This window comes from Fringilla coelebs, assembly GCF_963513975.1.
Source record: "Fringilla coelebs genome assembly, chromosome: 3".
Lineage (NCBI taxonomy): Eukaryota > Metazoa > Chordata > Aves > Passeriformes > Fringillidae > Fringilla > Fringilla coelebs.
Genome location: NC_140030.1, coordinates 79,051,203 through 79,065,308, shown reverse-complemented (window position 1 = coordinate 79,065,308; position 14,106 = coordinate 79,051,203). Strand labels below are relative to the sequence as shown.

At 46.5% G+C, this 14,106-nt stretch overlaps 1 protein-coding gene across 1 annotated transcript; it reads left to right on the top strand.

Moving 5' to 3' along the window:
- Positions 1-382: 382 nt before the first annotated feature.
- On the top strand, positions 383-4,876 carry CYP1B1 (cytochrome P450 family 1 subfamily B member 1; the record flags this gene model as incomplete). The annotated part of the gene is made up of 3 exons (XM_084202183.1): positions 383-402; positions 1,176-2,192; positions 3,855-4,876. 3 exons carry the CDS (start codon positions 383-385, stop codon positions 4,465-4,467), a joined length of 1,650 nt encoding a protein of 549 aa, XP_084058309.1. The 3' UTR covers positions 4,468-4,876.
- Between the last annotated feature and the right edge of the window lie 9,230 nt (positions 4,877-14,106).

Below are 14,106 nucleotides of genomic sequence, written 5' to 3'. Positions count from 1 at the left end.
TTTGCTCCCTGCGACGGGCTGGGCTGGCCCCGTCCCGTCCCGTCCCCGCAGCCCAGCAGGCGGGTAGGAGGGAGAGAAAGAGGGAGGGGGCGCAGCGGCCCGCTCGCTCCCGGTCCGCGGAGCTGCTCGGGGCAGGTGGCTGCCTTGGGGCGAGCTCCGAAGGGTTAAAGAGCTGGGAAGGTGATAACTGCGCCGGGATCGGGCGCAATTGGCATTTGCCTGCACATGACCTGCCAAGCTCCGGGTGACAGGTACCGGGGCTCTTAATGAGTTTCCCAAACGCTTGGATCTGAACGCCGCCGTCGCCGCTCTCGGAGCCGCGGCTATCCATTAGAGCTGCCGCCGGCTGCACAGCTCCTCTCCATCCTCGTCAAGGTCTCGGATGGAAGCAGCGTGCAATAGGTCAGTTCTGCTACAGGAGCCCGCCGCTTATTTCACCCCTTCATCCTCTCGCTGATTCTGAAAGGCTGGAGCGGGTGTTCCCCGGGAACGGGGACGGGAAGCGGGACCAGTCAGCACTGCCACGCGGAGTCCTCAGGCATCCTCCGCAGCCCATCCCCGGGGCGGCAGACCGCCAGCTTGCGATGCCGCGACGGGCCCGAAGGTGCGGGGAGGAGGGAAGGGCTCGGGACGGAGAGGGCTCCGCGGCCGCGTGCTGAGGTTTCTCCGGAGCACCGGGAAATTCCGACAGTGGGGCGGGTAACCCGTTTCTCGCAGGGGCTTTTTCCCCGGGGGGAGATGTGCAGCGCAGGAATTGACCTGCCTCCGACGCACGGCAATTGCCTGCATCTGCGGAGGCTCAACAGGCGAGAGCATCCTCCTGCGTTCCTCTGTGCCTCTCTCAGCCGTGACCTCTTGGATCTCTCGCTGAGAACTTTCCCTACCGCCGGAGAGGGAGCAGCGGCCTCCCCGCCAAATACGACTTCGATCTCTTATTAGGAGCTTGCCACTTAATTATCGATTATCCCTTGTTTTTCGCACAGGATTCAAGGGGGCTTTAGGCACACGACGAGAGCCTAGCAAGGACTTGCGCGGACTCCGAGGGCTGGGACGGCTGCCGGGGCTCCCTTCGCCACACCAGCAGGCCCCGTCCGGGCTTCCTCTTGCCCGCGGGACCTGACGGTCCCCCCACCCCGCGGGGACGCTGCCCGCTGACTTTTCCTTTTCCTTTGCAGTATGGCCCTCGAGAGGCTCGGGGAAGCGCTGCGCGGCATCCCCCCCTTGCAAAGCTCCCTCCTGCTCCTCCTCTGCCTGCTCGCAGCCATCCACCTGGGCAAGCTCCTCCTGCAGCATCAGCAGCGCCGGAGGCAGGGCCAGCGCCGGGCGCCGCCGGGCCCTTTCCCCTGGCCCCTGATCGGCAACGCGGCGCAGCTGGGCAGCGCCCCGCATCTCTCCTTCGCCCGACTGGCCAGCACCTACGGCGCCGTGTTCCAGCTGCGCCTGGGGCGCTGGCCCGTGGTGGTGCTGAACGGGGAGCGCGCCATCCGCCAAGCCCTCGTCCGCCAGGGGGCCGCCTTCGCGGGCCGCCCGCCCTTCCCGTCCTTCCAGCTGGTGTCGGGCGGGCTCAGCCTGGCCTTCGGCGGATACTCGGAGCTCTGGAAGCTGCACAGGCGGGCGGCGCACGCCACGGTGCGCGCTTTCTCCACGGGCAGCCCCGCCACCCGCCGCCTGCTCGAGCGGCACCTGGTGGGCGAGGCGCGGGCGCTGGTGGCGCTGCTGGTGCGCGGCAGCGCCGGCGGCGCCTTCCTCGACCCATCGCGCGTCCTGGTGGTGGCCGTGGCCAACGTGATGAGCGCCCTGTGCTTCGGCAGCCGCTACAGCCACGGCGACGGCGAGTTCCTGCGCATCGTGGGGCGCAACGAGCAGTTCGGGCGGGCGGTGGGCGCCGGCAGCCTGGTGGATGCGCTGCCCTGGCTCCAGCGCTTCCCCAGCCCCGTCCGCGCCGCCTACCGCGCCTTCCGCGACCTCAACCGCGACTTCTACGGCTTCGTCCGCGGCAAGTTCCTGCAGCACCAGCGCAGCCTGCGCCCCGGGGCCGCCCCCCGCGACATGATGGACGCCTTCATCCGCCTGCAGCGGGAGCAGCCGTGGCTGCAGCTCGAGCACGTGCCCGCCACCGTCACCGACATCTTCGGCGCCAGCCAGGACACTCTCTCCACCGCCCTGCAGTGGCTCCTCATCTTCCTCATCAGGTATGTGCCGGCGGAGGCAGCAGCACACCGGAGCGCCCCACCGGCCCGGGGTGGGGGGGACATGCGAGCCCGCCCGGGGTGCCAGCGCTCGCCAGCCCTGTGGGGAATTCCCGTTTAAACTGCTCTGCATGGGCCAAGGCGCTGCTGGGGGAGCTCCCGCGCCGCGAGTAGCCGGACCGCGCCAGCGCATGGAGCTCCGGGTCCGGGCATGGCCAGGGGCGCGGCCCCGGCAGGGACCCGCCGTCGGGTCGCGGGTCTGCGAGACCGGCAGCGCCAGCCTGGGCAGCGCCGGGTGCCTCAGCGGCCTCCGATTAACTAACACGGAAGCTCTGGGAAACCTGCCAGAAAGAGATAAGGAAGTATAAAAGAAAATAAATCCCACCCTACTCAGGCGGTCGGGTTATGGTGTATAAGGAGAGGCTGGCAGAAAGGCAGCCGAGTAAAACTTGAAAGTAACAGATTTTAGCAGGCCAAGATCAAGGAGATCATAGGAACAGGATAACAACTGCTTAAGCACGGCAAAGAGTTCGTGCACCGCTTTACAAACCCGCTATTATGCTGAGCTGCCGTTGTGTATGCCTTCCTTGCCATTGCGTGACTGGGCAAGGCAGACCCCTTGGGCAGCAGGCGGGAGCGCTGCCCTGGCACCGGCCTGTCCGCCGGGGAAACTGAGAGAAGGGAGGTGGTTTAAGAGAAGGTGCCGACTCTCTTGCCTATCCTGGCTTTTCCTTTCATCGCCTGCTTAATTTGTAGGCATATGCAAACATTATCTACTCAGTCGCTTTTTCAAAAACAGGCCAATATTTAACACTCCAGCAAAGGGTGTGATGCCCCAGTGTTCACATAACTTTTGGGTTTCTCCCCATTTCTCGTGTTTGCCCACTATTTGACACCTGAGTCTGCTGCAGGAGGAAAAAGCAAGGATGCAGAAGCCAAAATGGAATACTTAAAGCAAATGAAGGGTCCTGGGCAGAACGTGTGCTTTTAGACAAGCAAAAGGTGTATTAACATTTTGATCTTGTTTGGTTACTGTGTAGCCTTCCAAACTGTCCAGACTTCAAGACAGTCAGCTTTAAATACATTATTGAGAAAACATAATTTGATATTAATTAGAAAATATCTTCTCAAACTAAAAGTGGGAACCTCATAAAGCCATTCTGACAATTTAATAATTGAGATTTTTTTTCTAACTTAGAAACCTGCAGGCTTTCAAAGGTATGAAATATGTCTAGTGATAACAAACTCCATGCTAACTTTTAAAAGTCACATACGGAGTTGGAAAATCAAATTCTTGTTCCCATGGAAAATGCAATACTTGAAAGAGAGAAGTAATTCTAGTTTTAGAATTAATTTTCAAAGTTGGATCAGAATATTCAGTTTCAGCACACTTTAGGTTATTGTTATTTTTTACGTGGAGAATCAGTTACATGGGATATTACAGTAAAAACTGAGCAAATCTAAAATAACACCAGTGAATGGGAAGTTTGGTTTTTTCTCTAAATTTTCAACTACACATTCCTGCAATACATTTAAACTCTGCTCAAACTGCATCATTTAGGATAGCAGTGAGATTCTGTAAAAAATATTTGCAGCAAGGATTATTTGTAAGAAAAAATCTTTGAAAGTGTTATGTACGCGCACACATCTTGCTTTAAATGACAGGTATCCGAAAGTGCAGGCTAAAATGCAAGAAGAAGTGGATAGGATTGTTGGAAGAGACCGTCTGCCGTGTGTTGAAGATCAGCCTCACCTGCCCTACATCATGGCTTTCCTGTACGAATCCATGCGTTTCAGCAGCTTTGTGCCTGTGACTATCCCACACGCTACCACAACCAACACCTTCATCATGGGCTACCTCATTCCCAAGGACACCGTCATCTTTGTCAATCAGTGGTCAGTGAATCATGACCCAGCAAAATGGTCCAACCCAGAGGATTTTGATCCAACAAGATTCCTGGATGAGAATGGGTTCATCAATAAAGATCTTACGAGCAGCGTGATGATTTTCTCATTGGGGAAGCGTCGGTGTATTGGAGAGGAGTTATCCAAGGTGCAGCTCTTTCTCTTTACCTCCATACTGGTGCATCAGTGCAATTTTACTGCTAATCCAAATGAGGACCCCAAAATGGACTTTACCTATGGGCTGACCATTAAACCTAAGCCATTCACCTTGAATGTTACGCTCCGAGATACGATGGATTTGCTCGATCAGGCTGTCCAAAGACTGCAAGCAGAGAAAGCAGCCAGTGAAAGTCAGCTGTCAGCTAATGCCTAAGCAATAAACCTTGCATCTACAGATAATCCCCCTCTCTCTTTTTAGACTTATATAACTCATATCTTGTTCTGGTGATATTTTTGGTACATAGCCAATACTACACATTATAAAAGCAGGAAGAAAAGTTGCACAAGGTTTAATTCAAGTCATCTTTTTCATTCTAGAAGGAGAGCCAGGGGAACAATACATTAAATGATAAAACATATGCAATTTGAAAGTAAGCCTTTTCTTTTCTAGCTTGTTCACAGAAGTTGTCAGTGTAAAGTGCTTTTTATCTACTGACTGGTTGGAGCATCTCCAGGAACTGTCTCTATAATCCTTTCCATGTCTCTATGCCCTATGCCTTAACTCTAAGTTTGCCTTCAGTGACTCCACATTCAGAAGTGAAATGTCTTATTAAAAAACAAACAAAAGCACTTGCTCAGAACACTGCAACTGCAGTGAATTTACTTCTGAATTTACTTTGCTAGAAACTGCCATATGCTCATGGCAGCTCTGGTGTTCTGGCTGCTGGGATGTATGTTAATGCCTCAATAATACATGTTCACATGATTTTTGGTAAAATGGCAATGGAAAGTCTTGCCTTCAGCATGCCAAAATGTTTACATAAATGCCTAAAACAATAAAAGTCTTGCTTGTAAGCATGTTTGAAGCTAAAATTCATGTCTTATATGAAAATTAGCAGAATGTCCTAATATAGTAACTTTCCACAAAGTTTTGAAAGATCAGAATTTCTGTCACTAGATGGCAAGGGTGATACAACTCATATGCTAATCTCTTCATTAGCATGTTTATGAATTAGATTTATAAAGGTACTGAACTTTTTGTTTCTTTAGGAAGGAGTTAATATGGTTGTCCCTAAGCACATAGGTAAGTCTAGTAAAATCCACATTGGCCACGGTAGGTAGAAGTGAGATTGGGGGCATTTATATTAAAATGTTAATGCCACAAGCCTAAGTAAAGCTTAGCGCAAATAATACCTCTACTCACTAGTCATTCTGTTAGGTTGAGTTAAATAGTATATCTGAAAATCAACTATGTCCTTTTAGTACAATTTGTTTGGAACAAAGTCTCAGAAGGAAAATTAACATTACATGTCCTGATTAAAGTACCCATTAACCGAACAAAAGGTACTTTTACAATATTTGTGAGGCAAAGCTCATAAACTTTTTTAAAAAAATACCTCTTATTTTAAAGTAAAACACACATGAAACTTTATAACATTGAACCTCCAGCTAATGTCTGTTTCACAAAGCTGCATATTTCTCTGAAAAGCAAACAGCCCTACATAAATGCCTGATTTGAAAAGTGTTGGGCACTTCTTTGGAGCTGTAGATCACCTTCAATTACATATGAAATCCATCCAGACATGAGAGTACCTCACATGACTTGCTGTGCTCAACCGAGTACCAGATAAGGTATTAGTAGAGCCAGAAAAAAAAGTACCAGATAAGGTATTAGTAGAGCCAGTGCTACACAGTGAAGTAGCTCTGCTGAGACCTAAGCAAATAAGATTTGCACTGTGACTTCTGATAGATGGCCAGTCCTAGTCACGCTGGCAGCAGGGACAGAGCTCCTACCGGCACTGGGAAGAGCTGGCTTAACAACATAATCCCGATCTTAAGTACAAGTTTGCTACTCATTTATAAAACCCAAATCAAGCCTGCAAGCACTGCTCTATAACCCCACACAATAATAATGTGCCTGCTTAAAGTCTCTGGCTTCATATGGCATCTATCATCTGTCTTAGAGCTAAAAAAAGCTTTCTGCTACATACACATGGAGTAACCTCAGGTGTTTTTGTGAATTACGTACAAGTTTGTGGTATCCCAGAACTTAGCCTATATCTGTGAAAAGTTTTATAAGATACTCAGCATTTTCATATGGAGATCTACATTAGATCAAATGCTAGTAAGACAATGTTTCTTGTACCTTTGTAAGTGCTATTATTATTAAAAGAAATAAAGTATATAACCTGCAGCTGAATAGTAATTCTAATGCAAGGATCATCAATTCGTACTTTAATAAAAAATTTCTTTTGCAGTTTTTTATCCTTCCAAAAGCTTTAACTGTTCATTGGCTACTAGTGCAAAATCCATCCACACTGCTCGTGTCAGTCAGGGGTTACACACCATATAGCTGTTGGTCACATAAAGCCACATGTACTCTGTGAAGTTACTCAAATTTAGTAGCACTTATTTAGAATGTATGCAGTCATTTAGCAAGCTAAATTCTATGGTAATTTTGAGATGTATCATTGTGTTACCAAAATATTAAATAAAATTATTCTTACACTACCATTGCTTAGTTTATATACAGCTTTCTCACATCAAGATTTTAAAAATTATTATTTCTGATTTGGAAAGCATTATTTTAGATATTTGTTCATATACTTTGCACCTCTTCCCATTCCTGGATTTTAAGATTTTTCCTTCATGCTTCCCTTACAGCTTCTCAGGTCTGTCTGCCTTCCATACCTTGCCATCTGTGTTCAACTTCCTAATGCTCCTTGCTAAGAACATTCCCTGCTGCTTGCCTCAGCATTGATCTGAATTCTCCCATGTCTTTTGCTTTTTTCTAATACCTGTTAATCTCTCCTCAGCCTGCACAATCTCCTCTGCTATGTCCTTCCCTCTGGCATTTCATTTTACTTCCACCTTCCCTATTTTCAAGCCCACAGACTGGTTTTTCTTTCTCTTTTTCTCTCCTATAGATGCCTTCCTGCATGGCATCTATATAGTACTGACACTGGGCACCAATTCATGCTCTTTTGGCCTGGGTACATATCAGGAGTGGCAGGAATGGAAAACTCAGGGCTAAACAGGCCTTGCAGAGCAACCTTTCACAAAATGAAGGCAATCCCATGGTGAAGGGTGTCTGTTACTGCAAATATAAAGCATTTCTTCATGATGAAGCATCTCCCCCCATCCCTTGGTCTTTTCTTCAGTCTGCTACACAAGCCTGCTTACTTCAGAGCTGTCTTAGAAATGACCACATTTTCCCTAACCCCAAGGGAGCGGAACAAGATCTGGGTGGGACAGGAGGCTGGGCAGACTGATAAGCAGTAGTTTCCTTCTGATTGGGGATATTTTCAGCTGGAGTTTCCCCTGTGGGGGCAGCATCTAAGTTCAGGCCGAGTTGGTAAAATCAGGAGCACAAGTTGAAGACAACTTACAAAGTCCTCCTAGGAAGAGCCAAGGGCCTGTGGAGTAGATACAGTGCCCAGAGATGGCCTGTGCAGCGTGTACATGGCAGGGGCTGGCCAGTAGGACAGCGCTGATTCAGAACAGGTGTCCTGGGTAAAAGCCAAGAGTACCTCCCTCAGCAACCTGTGACTGGGTCACCACAGCAGTACCAGACAAATACAGGTTGCTCTTTCTTCATGAAGAAAAGCAGGAGGAATCTAGGCAGCTGTATTCAAGGTAAGAGTTCTCCTTTAAAAGTCTTCTTGTTCAGGTTATAGTGATTTCAAGGGTTAGGAAAGCCAATGCTTGCTTTCTCTGCATATGTGTGCACACACACACTCAGCCTATCTCCCAGAATTCTACTAACATCCTTTATTCAGATTGAGATAAGGTATTAAAAAACCAAAACAAACACCATAAGAAGCAAAAAAGCCTACAAATCCCCCAAACAGGAAGCCTGGACTTAAGCATACATTTCTTGCAGAGCTGATAGCTATCAGAACCCCCAGTACATAACAAGGAAGGGGAGCAAGTAGGAGCTATTAGTAGCTAGCAGAGTTGATACGGAATATGTCTATACCAGTCAAGTGTACCATTACTGTCCCTATCAAATCAATGGAAATTTGCTGGCTTCAGCAGGAGTTGGTTCAGAGCTGCTGAAATCCATGCCAATAATACAACAATAAGGAAAAAGACTCATCAGAGCCTGAGCAACAAGCACTGCTGTAAAGGTCTGTGTGGGGGGTGTCCAGGATCGACATAACTGCTGTTGGTACCAGCACAATCATGGCACAATGCCACTAAATGCCATGCCAGTTAGTTTTGCATCAGACTCAGAGGGTTTTGTGAGTTTCAGGGACTGATGCATAGGTCTGTCTGTAAGAAATTGTTTCGGAACATCCAACAAAAGGAATCAGAGACTAGGCAATTGGGAACTCACATTTTACCTGAGAAAAGTCGAGGAAATAAATAGCCTTGAAAAGTAAACAGTTAACATTTGCCTTTGCTGCATCTTTAATTTGGTTAAACACGACTCAGATCTTTAATTTGCCCACATAACTAATTCAGCTTGGGATGACACTGAAAGTGGATCTGGCATTCTTCATGAATAAAGAGAAGGGCTGAATTCTGAATGGTGCTGTTATTTTGGTATACAGTACAACATGGACACAATGATTCAAGTTTCAACAACCTCTTTGCTGTTTACCACCCTGCATTTCTGCAGCTGAATTTTTTCCATGTTTCAGTCACTTGTACTCAGACCAGGCCAGCTCACTTAACTGTCAGGTGAAAACAAGCTCAGTGTTAAGCACAGACAGTCTGGAACATTTAAGACAGCTGTAGTTGATGCTTTGACAGCCCTACTTGTGGGAGCCCAGGAAATTCTTCTAGCTGCCCTGGAGGGCTCGAGACCCTGCCCAGGGGGCTCAGAGGCCTTGGCACAGAGCCCAAGACCCCTGTGCCTTTGACTTAGGCCTTGGAAAAAACAATTACCAACCTTTACATGAAGGATTACACGCCATGACACTTTAAATAGAATGATAGTGAATTTATCACGGGGTGAAAAAGTAGATTTTGGGGTTTTTAGAATGGGGGTTCAGGGGGCAAGAGAGGAATCTGGGCGTGTCCAGCCTTTCTCATTCTTCTTGGCCTCCATCTTCTGGGTGATGTTGGCACTTTTAGATCAGTTTAGAGTAGAAGCTCACTGTCTAACATAGGTGATAGGTATTGGAAAGTAATTGTAAACATTGTATACGTAGCTTTTAGTATAAAAACATAACACCATCCTGGGGCAAGCAGAATGCCTCTGACTGTCCTGCTGAGCGGGCCTCTGCAGGACATGAGAAAGAATTTTATAGATAAGATACAATAAACAACCTTGAGACCGAGAAATTAAGAGCCCTAACTCCTTCTTCAAGGACCGGGCTGGGAAAAGAGACTTTCTAACTTTTCTTGGGGTCACTCTGACCAGCTAGAGACCCCAAGACTACTTTTGGGCTTTTTGCCAACTTTTCAGACAGCTTCATGAACCAAAAAAATTGTGGTTTGGTTAGTGTTGTCCTGTCCTTCTTTCCTTAGAGCAGATCTTGCTCCAGCCCAAAAGCACAGAGCTGGGGCTACCCAAATCATTAAAGAGTGTCTCAAGCCCCTGTGCTCTAGGTCTTTGCTGGATGTCTGGGGACAGTGATCCATCAGAATAGTTAACTCAGGATAGGATGCTCGGGCATTTCAAGGGCACATGGGCAGAGGCAGAGAAGGGAGTGGATTCAGAGAGGACTCATTAATAGTGCATAAATCAACTGCTGAGCTATGTAGGAGTCATTTGCTGGAGGGGCTGAGAGCTGGCAGAGGAAAATATGTCTGGACTGCAGCAAGTTTTCAGCTGGGAAGTGTCCACAGGATCTCTGATTTCCAGGAAAAGAGAGGTGGTGATTTTACATTGCTTGTAAATACACATACAGACACAATACGCCAAGGTTAGGGTGATAAGAATCCATAAGATATTAAAGATACATCAGCAGCAGCGAACATCAAACTGAGAGCATCAGGACCAAACCTTACCAGCCTGAAGACAGGATGAGTGATTGTTTTTCTAAAAGCTTTGGAAAAGAAGGATGTCCAAAAAGTAAGTCCTGACTGCCTGTTAAGTCAAATAATAGATCTGGAGGCAACAAACATGGAAATGAGAGCTGAGGAACTAAACACGAGGGATCGGCTGCAGGATTTGAGAACAAAACAGGTCTACAACAAAAGGTCACGGATAGTCTGTCAGTATCCTCACCTCGGCATCCCCACTACCTAAGAACAACAGGAGGAAGAGACAGCCCAGCTGCAACAGTCTGAACGCCTTTTGGGGGAATTTTCCACCTGACATTCAGACAGAGCAGTAGAAGAAGCTGGCACTACACCAAAGAGAAACATTTCTGATCTAGAGGGTCTGTTCAGAGCAGCTCAGTGTCATTTATTTGAGCAAGCTGAGCAGGAAGAGTTTGGTATCAGTTGGTTATTCTCACACTATAATTTTGTCTTCAGCTGTATCTAGGCACACTCAATACCCCCCAATGAAAGAGCGGCATATATATTGTGGCATGCTCCAGAACTAGGCTTAATCTCTGGTATTATTGGAATGTTTTCAGTGGTGGCTCAGACCAGGCTTTATTTCCACAATCTCCCTTCTCCCAACCTGACCTCTGGTAAGAGCATAACTGTTATCATACAGAAGCAGTCTTCTAAACCTCTCATGATAACGAATGGGATTTCACATAATCACATTTTCTCTGCTAAAAATAACAGAACACCCTCCACTTATCTAGACTGTTCTGATCATCATAATAGAAGTGGACGTATGGAGTGAGACACCTTGCTCCCAGTACAAAAGCAATATTAACCAAGCAAGATAAAGTTTGACTTCACAAAGCAATTATGGTTTGCAATTGTCTGCAGAAGAGCACACAACAATACCCCATGCTTCTTTTATGCTTTGTATTCTGTGAAGTATTTTCAAGCTGCAGTTCAAAAATTTAATTCAGCTGTATATCTTCTTTTTAATTACACTTTTTCACTCTACAGAGTAAATACATAAATTGTGAGGCTACTAATCTTCTGTAGTTCACAAAATTTGGATAAGTCAAGTTTTAAAAAGTGCCACCAGAAAGTAAACTAAAACTTCACAATAATTACCCTAGTGAAAAAATGAGACTCCTAAATGAACCTTGGTCTTGTTGTAAAAAAGCTCATTTTCCTTCCCTTCATTTGTGTGTACTGCTGCCGGGACACAGTGTTGTGCTTCAACTTGTTCCAAGACATAAGTCTGTTCATCTCTCTGGCACAAGAGAGGAAGAGCTGCACCTACACTCCAGAACAATATACCCTGCAGGGAAGCTTTCTGAGCAACCCTTCCAGGTGGCACAGGAACAAAAGAGGTGTTTTCTACCAGTTTTCTCCAGATAAGAATTCTTTCTCTCATGTGCCTAACATCCTGCCCAGCCTGCATCTTTCCAGTATGTGAGGAGTACCAGTGCCACAGCAAGCTGAGGGCAGATCAGCCAGTGGGGCTTTGGTCAGAAATTACACAAATAGTCTTAAAAAAAAAAATCAAACAAGGAAGAATTCCCATAAAGGATGGAAAGAAAAAAAAATCCAGAATACATAAATATTTAAATGGACAAGGTTCTCCACAGAATTCCAAGGCAGATCCTCCAGTGACATCATACCTGAACTGAAACTTTGTACCAAAGAACCCCTACTCCTGATGCCATTATGACTGATATATTTAGCACCTGTGTGTGCAGACTTACAGCACACTGACAACCTTGTTCTCTACATTTGAAGGTTAAGGTAATTTCCTTGAAGTCATCAGCAGAAACAGAATACAAAACATTTGTCTCACAATGTATTCACTATACAACACTGTTCAAATATCTTCACACATTACTTAAGACAGCAAGATTCCTTTCCTATCTTCACAGGGGGTTTCTCACCCTAATACAATACTTTTCTGCTTGAGTAAATAGCTCTAGCCTGTTCCCAGAGTTAAGTGTATGCAGTAGTTTTTATTGTGTATAAAGCCATAAAACTGCTCAGCAGAACAGAAAGGAAAGTTCCTGGAATAAGTAGATGTTCCATCAATCGTCTGAATGACTGAAACAGTGAAAGCAGAGGAGATGCATGAGGTTTGCATACTAAGCTTTTGCTCTCAAGAGGACAGATTGCTTTTCCTAGGATTTATGAAGAGTCAGTTAATGAAGTGACTGGACTTCTTGAGCTCTTTTTATAGCCCCCAGACTGTGTTGCTGTTAGCATATAACATTTTCCCTAGCAAAGATCCAGTTAGCACAGCTTCCTGCATCCTTACATTCATATACAGCCAAGGTCTTCATGTAATACATTCATATACAGCCAAGGTCTTCATGTAATTCCCAACAAGTTACTCCCTGAGGATTTGTCATCCCTCTCTTTTCTTCAGAAACTTCCCTGAAATACACGCATCTCTAGGTGGCAAAAGTCAATTATCTCACCTAAACCAAGCCAAAGATACTAATTTTTATTTTTCTGATAAAGGCGCTCTCTGCCTTCTGGGGAAATCCAGCTAAGCTTGATTATATGCTAACAGAAGCAGTTGTTCTTCAGGGTCAATAGCAAAGAAGATTCTCTGTGTTCAGAGGAATAAGTACAGGGAAAATTGGGACAGTTGAGAAGTGAGAAGAAGGACACATCAAAGGAGGAGAAATAACAGGCCAAAGAGAATAGAAATAAATATTGTATCCCATGGAGGAGAATGAAAGTGAGGAGAGAGAACGTGAGCAGCTGCTAATGGTAATTAGCCCCATCCTCACTACAACTCCCCAGGGCACCCTAGGGACCACAGATTGTGATTGTGACACACACACCCCCCTGCAAAGGGCAATTTGTGCCATCTGCCCCTCAGCCAGCCTGCTCATACCAAACACATTCAGGTTATTAATGTGCCATGTCCTGCCTTTACTGCTTCCACACCAAATGCTAGAGAATTGTATTTTGTTTTGCCCTGCTTAGAAATGGAAATGTTAAGCTACAGAACATCATTGGTGGTGCAGTTAGATTAGGAAAAGAACAATACTCTTATGGTGGTGGGACACATTTCCTTAGGGATTGAGGAAATAAGCCACACTGGTTTAGCTAGGCCATGTTGCGCAGTCTAACCCAAACGCCTGATGTCCCAGAATCACAGACTGGTGGAAATGAGAAGGAACCTCTGGAAGTCATCTGACCTGACACCCTGATGAAGCAGGGCCTCCTGAAGCTGGTCTAGTCATTCTACTTTCATGTTAATAACAACTATCCACAGTGCTATAAGCATTTTTCTTCAGATTTTCTACAGTAAACACGTAGTAAATTTATTTACCACTGGTTCACTTTCTTCTCAAAGTTAAGCCCATATGGTCAAAACCCTGGGAAACACATTGCTGTCCCTAGGAAGCGTTCTTCCACAGCATCCTTCCCCACACTTACTGGATGAGAAAATCCTTCCCTTCACTTTCTTTAGGAGGGATCCCCACAGGCAGGAAGAGAGAAAGGCCATATAAGACAGCATGAGTGCCCATCTCCTGCTGTTTTGAACTGGATTTTATGTGATTTTATGTGCATTTGCTCCCTGCTTCAGCACATAATAGAGAGGATCTCTCTGTCCAGAACGAACTGTCAAAGACTTTCCTCCTGCTGAACTGAGCCAGTAAGTCATTCACATCTTCCCCAGATGTTTCTGTTTTCTGAACTAACAGGAACCACATGTACTCCTGGCTCTCCCTGAAGGTCTGGGCCAGCACAAACAGAGGAGGGGGGAATTCCCCACTTGACTTCAGGAAGCAGGCGCCTGCAGGAGCAGGGTTGGTCCAGGATGCTTCCCAAGTGAGGGCTCTAACAAAGAACCATTCCCAAACCACTGGGAAGAGGGCATACAGGTGTGACCAACTGT